Source organism: Malurus melanocephalus, unplaced genomic scaffold (assembly GCF_030028575.1).
Source record: "Malurus melanocephalus ecotype Western Australia unplaced genomic scaffold, MMel_1.1 scaffold_419, whole genome shotgun sequence".
Classification (NCBI taxonomy): Eukaryota; Metazoa; Chordata; class Aves; order Passeriformes; family Maluridae; genus Malurus; species Malurus melanocephalus.
This window is the reverse complement of record NW_026623651.1, coordinates 302,411-316,367: the sequence shown is the minus strand read 5'-3', so window position 1 is coordinate 316,367 and position 13,957 is coordinate 302,411. Positions and strand designations below refer to the sequence as shown.

Below are 13,957 nucleotides of genomic sequence, written 5' to 3'. Positions count from 1 at the left end.
TCCTTGTTGGAAGCAGTCAGTTTGACAGGCTGTCATGGTTGTCAAGGGCTTTCTACCATCTGCACTGTTCGTCTTGCAAAGACCTTGTTCTTTCCTGCAGTGGATCAGGGAATTTTACTCTTCCTGAGTTGGACACCACAGAGTGGGWCGTCTTTCTCTGTTTGCTGTGATATTAATCACACTTTTAGTCTAAAGCCTTGGCTCAGCCAAGGTACCTGTTCTCCTGCTRTGAGGCCTCCATAAGTGACATCTTTGAAAGAGAACATGAATTCTCTTAATTCAGCATCTTGGAAAATGTCAAGTTGCTCTCTTTTATCTAGCTTTTATCTGTGAGATACCTCTTGTTTGGATCTCTATGAAGACAGAGCCAAAGGGGAGAGATGCAACATAAATCTTCTTCTGCAGCAATCAAAAGCATGGCGTCGCATGTTTAGCTGTTGACAGAGTGTGTGTCTCTGTCAGCCATGGGCTTTCTCTGTGCCTTTATCTGGAAGCGCAACCCTGCTGCAGGTCTGTTTTATTTGTAGATTGAGCATGTTCCCAGCTGGGCGAAAGTCTGTCACTGCTTACCTGAATTTTTAACCTTGTAACTCAGTGGAACAAACACTCTTCTTCACCCTCTAGTTGCTGTTACTTTGTGGAATATTAATGGAGTCCGTTAGGAAAATCTTCAAAAGCACGAATTAGAATGGTGGGATCTAGGCTTTCCTTCAATCCCTTTTAAGATATTTGATCAAGTAGCTGATGCTTTCTTCCTTGAAAGAGTCTCACTGTYGGCTTAGCACAAATATTTACTGACAGCTCAGCCACTGAACTGTTAGTATTTCTTCGCGTGGCTTGCAAACTTGGTTATGTTCCAGCTTCTTTCTAAATTTTAATGTGGGATAGTGCCGTCTGTTACATTGGAACAAGCTTCTTTGGGGGATGAGGGATGTTCCTTTCTATTATTTTCAGAGAACTGACAATGTCACTTCATCAAGATATAAAACCCACTCTGTTCCTCTTCAGTGTCCTACTTGAAAAAACAAACAAACACAAAGCAAAACGGTGAAACTCAACAATATCTGTAGACCTCGTACAGTCAATTTCCACTGATAAATCCTTGGTGATTGAAATATTATGAGGATTGAGTTGCTTACTGGTTTGGGATGCAGAGCTTTTTTTTACTGAGGAGAAGTTAGTCTTCTCTTCATGGTTCTGGGCAGATGAACGCAGTGGGCACTATGGAACTCTACGAATTCCATACGGAGAGCGTATTTTAAAGTCTCACTTTCAGTAACTTGGTCTTGTTCACTTCAAATGTGTTTGGCTCATCTGTGCCTCTGAGTGGTGCTCTGCTAGTTTTGTGACTTGTTTTGATGCCTTTCCAATGCCTGTCTTAAGCTGCTACTGAGCCAGCCCTGTTTTTGCAGTTATTACAGGAATTGTGCACAGTTTTTAACGTAGACCTGCCATGTCGTGTGAAGTCTTCCCAGCTGGGGATCATTAGCAATAAACAGACGCACACCAGCGCCATCGTGAAGCCGCAGTCCAGCTCCTGCTCCTACATCTGCCAGCACTGCCTTGTCCATCTGGGAGATATTGGTGAGTTTTGGAAGGAAAGATCCAGGATGGAGTTACATCTGTGTTCAGCTTCCAGAGAGGGATCTGTGCATACCATGGCAACCGCTGGAGCAAGTGTGCTCCTCTATAGTAGCTAGTGCTTGATGGTGCCTTTGCTTGCTGTAGGGGAAAAGATTTGGAAAGAATCTTGTTCAGACTTTTTAATGTGTATTACACATTAACACATGGAGACAGGTAATCACTGGCTTTCTAGTGATCTGCTGGAGTCTGTCTTGTAGCATTCTAGTCATGTTCTAGCTGGTAGGCACAGGGAAGTGCTGCAACTGGTAACTATTACAAAAGCTTGCTGTGGCAGCCTAGCACATTTACCCATTCCAGAACATTAACATCTTCTATACAAAGGCACCAGTTAGAAATCCAGCCTTTCATAAATGGAGTTTCTTTTTTACATTAAGTTCAACAAGTTTTTTTCTTTCTTGATTTGAGTMAAACTTTGTCTTGTAGAAAGTTCTRTTTTCACAGGAATCTGCAGTTGCTCTTGGAGCTACCTAAAAATAGATCTAGTTGGTGATTGTGCAAAGAGGGATGAAAAATATTTTTAGGTCTTTGTATGTGGTGCTTTTGGCACTGTTGACCATAAGACAGCAGTCTCAGGTCTGAGGCAAAACAGCCACCTCAAAGTTCAGTGTGTCCAATCTTAGTGCTGTTTTGTKTAATGTGTTCTTCTGATGCTTATTTCTGAAATACTGGTGAAATGCTCTTCAGGTAAGTTGGATTTTATGGAAGTAACTGCAAGGCAGTAGAATTTTGTGCCTCAACTTGGGTTTTTTTTCTGTTTTCTTAGCTCGCTATAGGAATCAGACCAGCCAGGCAGAGTCTTACTATAGACATGCAGCTCAGCTTGTCCCTTCTAATGGTAAGTCTGGAATGCCTTTTCAGTTCATAATTCCAAAGGAAGATTTGGGGTATTGCATTCCTTCTGTGGCAGTTGAAAACTGGGCTTTTATATAAATATCCCKCCCCAAATTCTCCAAGCAACCATACAACAAAGCCTGAGCCATTAGCAAATCATTTAGATAATGGTTATTTGTATGATTTGTGTTGCTTCCTTTTTGTGCAGATTTAGAAACAAGRAAGCTTTCAATACACAGCTTTACTCCAAGGCTTCATTGTTGCTATACTATGTTACATTCATACATTATAACGTACAACTAATGAAAGCTTGCTTGCTCCAACGTTGCTTTTATTCTCTTATTGTTTATTCCCACATCAGTTTATATAGTTTAGTAATTAAAATTGGATTTTTTGAGTTGCTTGTGCTGCGGGTTAATGAGTTCTTTAATTCAGGGATCTAGCTTTTTAGCTATTGTCTTACAGTAGCCCAGAATGCATGGGTGGTGAGAGAAGGATAAATCACTTTTGAGCCAGGTTGCTGAAACCAGTAATTCAAATTTTTAACYAGCTGTATTGTAACTGCAAAATTCTCTATGTTCTATAAACTCCCCAGGCAAAAATATTTGAACTGTTGAAAGGGAAGTAAAATTAGGCTAGGTTTTGTCCAATAGATGAAGATAAATATGTTGGTGATGAAAACTTGGTTCTGACAGTATTTTATTATTTRGACAAAATACAGCTAAACAAAACTCAAACCCCAGAAACAAACAAGCAAATAAAACCAAACAGAAAACTCCATACCRAATCCTTCCCTCTCCAAAGTTAAAAAACAAAACCAAACAGCTGCTGCACCACAAATTTAAAAGTTTTTTCACTGAAGTGGTACAGAACTGAGGCTGGGGCGAAAGGGTTAGCAGCTGGATCTGAACTTTTTCTGTTGAAGAAATGAGGACTTTATGATCCCTTTCTAAGTGACCACAAATCCCCTGAAATTCAGCATGTTTCCCTCCAAGACAACTTGTTGGACAACTTACCTTTTTCTCCCTTAGGTCAGCCTTATAATCAGTTGGCTATCCTAGCTTCCTCCAAAGGAGACCACTTGACCACAATTTTCTACTACTGCAGAAGCATTGCTGTGAAGTTTCCTTTCCCAGCTGCCTCCACTAACCTACAAAAAGCACTTTCTAAAGCACTGGAAAGGTGAGAAAATAAATTATTTCCACTCAGATWAGTTGGAAGAGACTTCTTCTGAAAGTACTTGCCTTGCCAGAAGTTATTTGTATTTGGCAGTGGAAACMGAAATGCCTCAACTGTTGTCCAGTCAAAGCATCCTCACAGGTGTATGGAATAAAAATGGTTTGTGATGCTCCTGACTGATTAGTGAATTCAGGAAATAAGCATGTCGTGCCAACACGAGAAAGTAGCTTTGCATGGACATTCCTCCTTCATTTAGGAATAATTCTGTARTGTTATGTGCAGCTGTGTGTAATTCCAAAGACTGAATCAGGTATTCCTGTTCTAAATGCAGTCGTGATGAGGTGAAGACTCGATGGAGCGTGTCTGACTTCATCAAGGCATTTATTAAATTCCATGGCCATGTGTACCTGAGTAAGAACTTGGAGAAGCTGAGCCCTCTTCGAGAAAAGCTGGAAGAACAGTTCAAGGTTAGTTCTAACAACATATTAGTGTATTGAGGRAAATACTTTTAGCAGATGATCTCTAAAATTACAGTCCAGTAATAATTCTTTCACATGCTAAAATACAGGAAGCTCAAGCAGCCAGTTAAGGAAGCTTTGCATTGAAGCTAACACTGGATAGTTCTGGTAACTTCTGCCAAGATTAGGGATTTTTTCAATTTGACTCATGGTCCATTGTTGGTGGAGATAGAGGAGAAATGAGTGACCACTGTTGATTCTCTGCTCTTTAACCTGGATGATTCTTGGACACCTGTGAAAAGCACTTGATTCRTCTGTGAAGTCTTGGCTTGGTGGCCTGAGGAGTTTTGAGAGCTTCATCTTTTGGATGGCTTTCATTCACTCCCACTGGTTATTAAGGCTGCTTTTAATCTGCCTCAGAAAACTTGCCTCTCCTGTTAGCAGTTTGCCCTTGAAAAGTGTCCCATACAATCATAATTCTGCAGACTRGAACTATTCAGATGTGTTTCCCATGGAAAAACCCAGGAGTCCCATTGATTACATAGCCAGCTCATTATGTTGGATAATACAGCAAAGACTGAAACAAAAGAATTTTGTAAGGTATTTATGCGAAATAGTACAGTTTCAGAGAAGACATCATATTAACTGGTAAGTGCCTTTTAAAAACTGCTCTGCTTCAGCTTCCTAATTTGTGGAAAAGAAGCAGGGAGGATGGGAATTCAGCAGAGCAGTGGATGCTTGTCAAAAATAGGGAAGGTGGTCTGAGCAATATAAAAAATCATAAATGTTCTCTACAGTGCCTTTTTACATATTTTTGTTTTAAAGTTGTGCTGCTACAGCTAGATTCACGCTCTCTTTAAAATAAATTAAAAAAAACTCTGAACTTGCTGTGAATTAACTTTCAGTGTAGGCTGCTCYAAACCTTTCAGTTAATGTTGTTTCAAAATAGAATAATTGTATCTCTCCTTCTGCATGATGTTGGCTGTTGAAAAGTACTGCTTTTTTCACAGCACTTATAATCAATAATTATGAGCATTGCTCAGKCATGTGGAACAGTCTTCATTTTCTGGACTGATCAGAGTGTTAAAACWGCTAATTGAGCTCTGCTTTGTTGCTTAGATTATTTTTTTTTTGTTTATATTATGCAACATAAGGCCTAATTTATTAGAGAGCAACTCTTCTAGCTTCAGTGAGTTGAATGTGGATGTGAAGTTGGCTGTATGGTAGTGAATCAGCTCAACTTTGTGGCTGGTTTTAACTCTGAGGAGAGCAGTTGCAGGGTTGGSAGCATTCAGTCAGGCCCTGGGTGCTGCTGCTGGCAGCTCTGCCAGTCTCAGTTGTCAGCTGTACAGTGCTTCATGCCCTAAACTAGAGAGTTGAGGGTGAATGTGGAGCTTAAACCTTTCCTTGATGCTTACACTAGYTAATCCACCTGCTTCCCTGATTGTTCTGTCTGAAGATATGTTGGCTGAKATTTAGGATATCTTCTTTTTTTTTCCCCAGAAAAGCTTTGAACTCTCTTTCCTGTCCTGAGAAAGGTGTTTTTTCCAGCATAGTTACTGAATGCCACTTGTAAATAGCTCTTGCTATTTTAGTCCACCGAAGCATTCTGTGACCCCTGAAGTCAYGTGTGGAATTAGTCTTTAATGCATAACCAGGCAGCAGTTAAATTTTCCTTGGGTATTTTTTTTAAATGTCACCACCTCTGTGCTGGTTCTTTGACAGGCAGACAAACCCAGTGGATSTACAGCCTCTGCAGTGCTGTCAGTGCACATTCAAAGTTGCACCTGCTCTGGAAGAGAGCCGTTTGCTAAGGGGATGTTGATTGTTTTGTGTCTGAGATGGTGTACAATCAAAAACCTTGGGCTTAACAGTRGGCACCCACCCAATTCCTCCTGGGAAAGCCCAGTGCTGTGCTGGTAGGGATGACCTGAAAATAAAATCCAGAATGAATGTTGCCTAAGGGCAGAAGCATTAGTCAATCAGTGAAGGAGCAACTACTAATCCTTTCAAGCATATGCTTTGCCATCTAAAAATACCTACAGCCTGTGTCTTTGTTGCAGAGGTTGTTGTTCCAGAAGGCCTTCAACTCTCAGCAGTTAGTCCATATTACTGTGATTAACCTGTTCCAACTGCACCACCTGCGAGACTTCAGCAACGAAACGGAGCAGCACAGCTACAGCCAGGATGAGCAGCTCTGCTGGACACAGCTCCTGGCTCTCTTCAGTAAGTGTGGGGGCTAATTGATTTCTGTAGTTCTCTTGGTTTTAACATGGAATCCATTAGTAATTTCCTGTCAGGATCTAGCTTAATGGCTGTGTGAGGTAAGTGCCGAGAATAGACATAAAGGAAGAAAGTTGAGAGAGATGATGGTTGCACAGAATCATTTATGTCAGCAGTGCTGACTACCATTGGATTTCTGTGTCCTGGRCTTACTCTGTTTGAAGCTTTACAGAACTCGCATCATTTTCCTGATTCTGAAAGAACATTTTAACTTGGGTGCAAAACTGGATCCAGCTTGGTGGTGAGTAGTACCCCTCTTGGGGGGTTGCTCCCCAGTTGGCTGCATACAGTTGGAGTGGCTTTGAATGGAGCTGGTTCTGATTCAACAAGACTGAAATTGAGTCAACCAGGACCTCAGCTACTTCTGTGCCTTTGGTTATATCAACCAACAGATAAGTGGGAGTGCAGAGCATTTTAGACTCTAGCCACGTAATGCTGATTGCTTTACCTGATTGAGCCTGTGATCAGCCTGGCCTTATTTGTTCACACCTCGATTTCTGAATAGCTGAATTTCTCCAGATTCCAGCCTGGAGTTGATTCAGAAGACCCCATGGTCACACTGGTGTGGTTACCCTTTCTCTGCTTGTGTGTCTTAAGGGGTCTGGGCTGAGTGCYTGCCTGCAGAGCTCCAGTGCATTTGTGTACCTGCTGGTTGCAGTGAATAAGGTGCAAGTAGATAGTTGAGTTGATAATTTCCACTAAATAGGTGACTGAATATTTTTGCACTAGGCTTGTGTCACCTGATTTTTATAATTTACCAAGATTCTGCTGCTGCGTAGTAGAAAACTATTTTTAAAACGCCACATTGTGATCTGTTGGTGGAGTGTTTAAGATGGAGTAATGGGGCTGCCTTGTTCTGAACAATTAGCTCTTASATAGGGGTTTATTGCAGGGATATGTTTGATTATGTTATTTGGTCAACTTTGAAGTGTGATTCCCACATCATGTAGTTTTTTTGTTTTGCGTTTTCCCCTTACTCTCTTTCTAGTGTCATTTCTTGGAATTCTGTGCAAGTGCCCTTTACAAAATGACTACCAGGAGGACTCTGGGACTGCATATCCTCTTCCAGCTGTGAAGGTTTCGATGGACTGGCTGAAACTTAGGCCCAGTGTTTTCCARGAAGCAGTGGTTGATGAAAGACGGTAGTGAGTGTTAATCTTTCTCTTGATACATTTTGTTGCATGAAGTCCTCATTACTGGTGGTCCACAAATTCGTCATGGGAAGAATGATTGTTTAATTCATTATTACAGATATCAAAATGATAGAAAGTCTATGTGCCCAAAAGTTCATGAAGCAAAACATGAGACTTGTGGGTTATTACATGAGCAGATTGACTCTTTTAATTTGCTTTATGTTTGCTGTAACATTTTTTAGATCAGACAATCTACTTTATAATGTCCAGTTTGAGCACAACTACTGAATGTTTCTGTCTAATTTAGTATAATGATTTCCCAGATTACTGGGGGAGTTGACAGGAGAATTCTTGCTTTAATTTTATGCACTAAACCATCACTTGGGCAGTGCTGGAATGTAGTTAYCCCAGAATTAAATTCAATTTAGTAGAGGGGGTTCTTTAAATATTAGTGCAAGCATTACTTTTCTGGACTTTTCTGATTTTTCACTTCTGACACTATTCTCATAAATTTAGGCTTAAGTTGTTCAAAACTCACCAGTTTTTTAATAGTCTTCATGAATGATAGTGATAMTGTAAAGTGTTTCTGTAAGGTGATTCTTTGGATCAGAGTGACTGTTCYTGACAGATGGATGAATATTGTTACTAAGATGGGCACTCCAAGGAAAGCAGTGTGATTTAYGGGGAGCAGGGGTCCCTATAACTTTGGTTTGTTAATAAATAAGACACAAAAACACACTAAAGTATTCCRAGTTTTGAGAGCTTAAACTACACARTTCSTAAAGGCAAGATTAAGGAAAAGAGTTCAGAAGTGGTTTTGAGATGGTGATGACTATTGCCATGTGCACATCCTGAAGGAAGACTTTATCCAGTATTTTAATAGGCAAGATAACTACTTGATATCAAGTAGAGATGGACACGCAGGTAGTAATTCATGGAGTAAATGGCATTAAGATGAAAGAGGGTAGATTCAGATTRGATGTTAGAAAGAAATCCTTCCCTTTGAGGGTGGGGAGGCCCTGGCACAGGCTGCCCATAGAAGCTGTGGCTGCCCCACCTTTGGAAGTGTCCAAGGCCAGGTTGGATGGGGCTTGGAGGAACYTGGGATAGTGGAAGGTGTTCCTGCCCATGGCAAGGGAGTGGGATGAGATGATGTTTAAGGTCCCTTCCAGCCCAAACTAGTCTGGGATTCTCTGAAGGAACCCATTTCCTGGGCAATATATTATTGACTTTACTTGCCTCTTTGAAGACCTCTAGGGTTTCTTTTCCCCTTCCTTTGTTCCTTGTGAGTCATAGGAAGAAGCTGTTGCTCAGTGTAGTGTAGAGAATAATCATGATGTTGCCAGTGCCCACAGGAAAGCAGCTGAGGGTGTACAGTGCTGTTGGGGGCACCGTGCATTCTTCAGGCCACATGCAGGATGATGGCTGAAAGCCTTGCAGAGGAAGACACATTCATTTTTCCAACACTGAGCAAGGTGGGCATCCTGAAATTAGTTTTCTGTTGCTTCCATGGTGCCCATCACTAAAGCAGAAGGATTATTGGACTTTTGGGTGGAAGCTTTTAACAAACAGGAGGAAGCAGCCTTGTGGTGGCAGTTAAATTTTAACCACCTATGTAGTGATCAGTGTGATTTTTAAATTAGTTGCTCCAGGGCCTTTGGGAAGAATTTCCAGTCCCAGGTATTGTGAGGGCAAGGCAGGGGACTGCAAGTTCACCTGTAGTTTAATGGTCTTAGTGCAACCATTTCTTTAGAATGTGTTCCTTTGGTGGTGAGTGCTCCAGCACTACAGTACAGTGTTCATGTTCATGGAGCAAAAGTAATTCTTCACAGCTGTGTCTTGGTAAATTGTTTTGCTGCCTAAACTGCTTCGTCGACTGTGCCTTGAGAGCCATGGGCTTTGGACTGGAAAGCATGAATTGCAGACAGGTGCTCGCAGCACTTGCTCACGCTTTGCATTTATCTGGTTAAATTCACTGTGGACTGTCTGGCCTGCTGGATAATGGACACTGTGCTGTGAGAGCCCGGCTTCCTTGGGAACTTTGACTTTTTAATAACAGTAATTCTTTCAAGAAAGTGGTCTTTTCACTGACACTTGAGAGAAACTTTTTTGGGGAATCAGGGGATTAATGTAAGCTGTGACTGTAACAGCATTCAGTGTTTTCTTGGTAAAGCAAACACATCCCATGTTTTGCACTTTTCACTTAGGGTTTGCCTGTTTTCTAATTTGTAGCATATGGCCCTGGCTGATCTCTCTTCTAAATAGTTTCCAGCCTCATGAAGAAGATCTATCCAGTAATAACGGTAAGGACACTTGCAGTTTGTGCTGTGAAGAACTGGGAAAAACAGTGTTTTTCCTGCTGATGTGGGGAATTACAGTTGAAAAGAAAATAAGAAGCAAGTTGTCTTCTTATATTAGTTCATGAGAATACTTCGCAAATGCTGCTTTTTTTTGTGCTGAGCAGACTTTGCTCTGCTTTATCATTCCTGAGTTCCTCAGATTGTGGGGTGGACCAGTTAATAGAAGGCTTTATATGTATAGAGACCATGCTGAGGTATCTACTGTGACACTGTGCTCAGTGTTTTCATGCTTTCCTTATGCTGTTTACTGTCTGTTTGCCAGCAACCCCACTTCCAGAAGAATTTGAGTTGCAAGGATTCCTGGCTCTGAGGCCCTCATTCAGGTGGGTGACAGCTGAAAGATCTTGCGCTCTTGCTGATGTCAAGACTTTGACAGACATTGGCTTGTTCACTAAGTATCTTGTTTATGAATATTTACTGTTGTATAGGTGGATATCCATCTCTTCAAAACAACKGTTATGGACAGTGTAGGAAAATTCTTACAAAATTTTTGAGCTYGTAATACTGCTCATGACCCCACTAAACCTCTTCAATGTAGATGCATCTTACCAGATGAGAATTACATTTGTAAATCAGATATCTCTTAACAGTCGTGTTCTGAATAATATCTGGGGAAAGTTCACAGCTTTTAATAGTGCAATGCTCACACGTTGTATTTCTAAAGAAATAGGATGTTGCAGAKGGTAATTGTGTAATTAATATTCCTTCTTCTATGTCAATATTAGGAAYTTGGATTTTTCCAAAGGCCACCAGGCAATTACAGGGGATAAAGAAGGGCAGCAACGTCGGATACGGCAGCAGCGCCTGATCTTCACAGGCAAATGGATTGCTGATAATCAGCCAAGGTAATAGCAAGTACTTTGTAATTCCCATGCTGCTGARAGCTGAGCTGTCACAGGTGCTGGTGTGGAATGTTATTTTTCTCTCTGTTCAGCACAGCATTTGGGTGTAATGTGAGCCCAAAATGCTGACAGCACTAAAAACGTGTTCTGTCAGACCATGTGCCACTGCTTCACAGACTGACTATGATAAGCAATGTAGTTAGCATACTTGCTTTTCAATTCCTTCTTGTCTTTTTCAGGTTGATTCAGTGTGAAAACGAGGTAGGAAAGCTGTTGTTTGTGACAGAAATCCCAGAGCTCTTACTGGAGGACCCTAGTGAAGCCAAAGAGAGTCTCACCTTGCAGGAGACATGCATGGCAGAGCCGCTGTGTGCCGATGGGAGCCCTGGACTCAAATCAGTGTTGTCCTCTGGCAGAAGCCTGAGCAACAGCTGTGAGGCAGGAGAAAAACCAATGGTCACCTTCAAAGAGAACATCAAGCCTCGGGAGATGAACAGAGAGCAAGGGCGCATCTACCCCCCAAAGGATGTAGCGAGAGAGAGACGGGACTTTAGCAAAGGAATAGTAGCCAATAAGAATGATGGGAAGAAGGATAACAATAAAAGAAAGAATGAGACCAAGAAATGTGGCTTGGATAAGATGCAGGAAGCAGGAAAGCAGAATGTGGCAGTTCAGGTAAGCCTTTAGCTCAGAGGCATACTGTGTGTGTGGTGATACTACATTGTGTCTACTGCTTGTGTAGAGTATGTAGAGCTGAGGTCTCACTGTGGGYCCTGTAGGCACAGGTAATGCTCAAAAATGTAAAACATTTCTACCTCAAAGACCAGGTGATGGTTCTCTTCAGGTCTCTTTGCTTTTCCTTGATGCTATCTCAAAGAGAGAGTAGCGGGGGGGGAGAAAAGGTGCAGTGAGAGGTGATCTTGCTTTAATTGTCTTAAAAAACAGATCATTACCCATTTCACAAATTATTCAGGCCACCGAGGCAGTTCATGTGGGCAGGTTGTAGTTATGCTGTCACCATTCTGGGGTCTGTTGTGAAGGAACTGGGTACTCTGCATTTTCACTTCAGTTGACTGGTTGCACATTCAACAAACTGAAGATATCACAAAAGCACCAAATTGTATATCTGTGGAGTAAGATCCTCTGTACTGTGGGTGCAGTCAGGTGTGTGTCTGTGGAAGTAAGGAAAGCCACCCTGCTCTTAACTGATCAATCTGTGCTCAGGCACTTGATCAAAATGGTTTGTTTTCACTTCAGCTGCTCTTCTATCAGTTATATTTTTAGGGGCATGCTTTCTATCTATTTCTTTGAAYATTACATGCAAAATATATCAAGTAAACAGTGAATTTGCTGGTCTGACTTCCATTGAGTCATAGTAAATAAGAGTAGAGAAGTTCAGGGCTGATTTGATCTGTACCTGGACAATTTGGCTGCATCTCAGTCACTCCCTGATGAAGACTGGAACCATTCAATGATAGTGATGGAGGCTCTATTATTTCCCTGGAGAAACTGTGTTAGTTCTTCTCTGTTCTTGCAAATGGAAATTGTTTCCTAATGCTCTGTATGTCCCTTGCTTGTGTGTAAGCCCATTACTGCTGTCCAGGACAGGTCTGCAGAATAACTCTTCCTCTTTTCAACTGCTTCAAAGGYCTGTGCAATTGAGGTCTTTTCCCTAGGCTAGACAAACCATCTGTTTCAGTCTTTCCAGCTTGTGGTGTTTAGGAGCCTTAGATCATTCTCACTTTTTCCTCCTGATGATTTGCTGTTAARCATCATGGCTATGAAATAGAATGTCTGAACTGGCAGCATTATTCTGTTGGTTTTGCAGGGGAGYCCTACCAGGGGGTACAAAGGGTTTCTGTAAAGGCTGCAGAAACCATGGGGCAATTGTTTGTGAGTCGTGGAACATGATTCTGGTATCTTAAAACAGGACAGGYGAGTTAGAATAGCAAGTTTCTTATTTATTTGTCAAACACAACTGGAATGTGCTTGCGGGCCTGAGCATAACTCCCAGTTTTGGTCTTTGTGCCCCTGTCATGCAAAATCAGGACTTCAGGTGGACAAAAACCTTCCAGATCTGAGGAGTAGGTATAGTTTTTTGGATAGGGAAGAAAGCTTATTTGTCAGAAATTTCCTTGACTTAGTCTTGAGACATAGCAAACCCAGCTGCAGCAGAATCTGCTCTTATGTGGTTAGTCATTGTTATTCTCTTCTTGAGTATAAATGAATTTTGACTTTTTAGCTCCACCACCTCTATTTATGGCAACAAGTCYAGTGAAATGCCTTCTGTTTCATATAATTTGGTGGATGTACTTATCCAGACCTGCTCCAGAACAGAGGGAGGGCTTGCTTCCCCCCACACTGAGAAACCAGTATAGGTTTCATACCAATTGGTGGACTGCTTTGGACTCCTGACAATTTCAGGGTTTATCTCCTACATAGTTCATTGCCTTCAAAAGCTTAAATGCTGCAATTCCTACTTGGCAAAGATGTGAAGAATGTTGTTCAGAAGTGATCAGTCTTCAGATCTGCTTTGCAGATACATGGGAAACTTGCATGCTCAKGCAGGATATGATTTAGGTTGAATCTCTGCTGTCTAGGGAAGACAATGCTAGGTGCTAAGGAAGTTCAGTGCAGACTTACTCAGGGTGTAGCATACTCTTCAGAGAGGTCCCTGTGATGAAATGGTGCCTCTCTCAATGTAGGAACACTTAGGGCCATTGTGGGGATAAATATTTGGTAGCATTGACCGTTCTGAGGTGATACCAAGTAGAAGTAAGGATGGAACTGAAATTTGTCTTTATTAATCAGTGATTTAGGCTTCTATAAAATTACCTATAAATCATGCACAGGTCCTTTTGGAAGCCATCCTTTGGAAATGTATTACAGCATCCTTGAGTKTCTGATGGATAGAGCTCCAGTTTTAAAATCCCACAACAGGAATTTGAATTCTCCAGCATTTCCGTAAAATAATGCATAGTGCTTGGTATGGGTTATAAAAATGTTTGGTTTATTGTGAAGGAAAAAGGGACCGCACAATGCAAGTTGAATATGCTGAATGTGATGGAGGGYGATGAGATGTGGCATGAGTGAGGGCTGCATTGCTCGTGGTGTTTAGCATCAGCCAGAACCTTGAGGTGGAGTTCCGTCCAGACTTTTTCTAGTGGGAGATGAAAAATCCACCCAAGCCTCCCAGTTTTACAAATGCAGAAAGAACCCTACACTCC

At 41.6% G+C, this 13,957-nt stretch overlaps 1 protein-coding gene across 5 annotated transcripts in view; it reads left to right on the top strand.

The window, feature by feature from the left end:
* The window catches only part of SMG7 (SMG7 nonsense mediated mRNA decay factor), a 51,052-nt gene that overhangs the window by 24,062 nt on the left and 13,033 nt on the right, over positions 1-13,957 (top strand). For 4 of the 5 annotated variants that reach the window (XM_057379747.1, XM_057379746.1, XM_057379744.1 and 1 more), the window contains exons 5-14: positions 1,413-1,584; positions 2,408-2,479; positions 3,507-3,657; positions 3,986-4,121; positions 6,176-6,338; positions 7,384-7,540; positions 9,761-9,831; positions 10,151-10,211; positions 10,614-10,733; positions 10,970-11,405. In XM_057379747.1, the coding sequence (XP_057235730.1) occupies positions 1,413-1,584; positions 2,408-2,479; positions 3,507-3,657; positions 3,986-4,121; positions 6,176-6,338; positions 7,384-7,540; positions 9,761-9,831; positions 10,151-10,211; positions 10,614-10,733; positions 10,970-11,405 (1,539 nt within the window). The remainder of the gene's footprint in view (positions 1-1,412; positions 1,585-2,407; positions 2,480-3,506; positions 3,658-3,985; positions 4,122-6,175; positions 6,339-7,383; positions 7,541-9,760; positions 9,832-10,150; positions 10,212-10,613; positions 10,734-10,969; positions 11,406-13,957) is intronic. The other variant, XM_057379745.1, reaches the window with a different exon arrangement.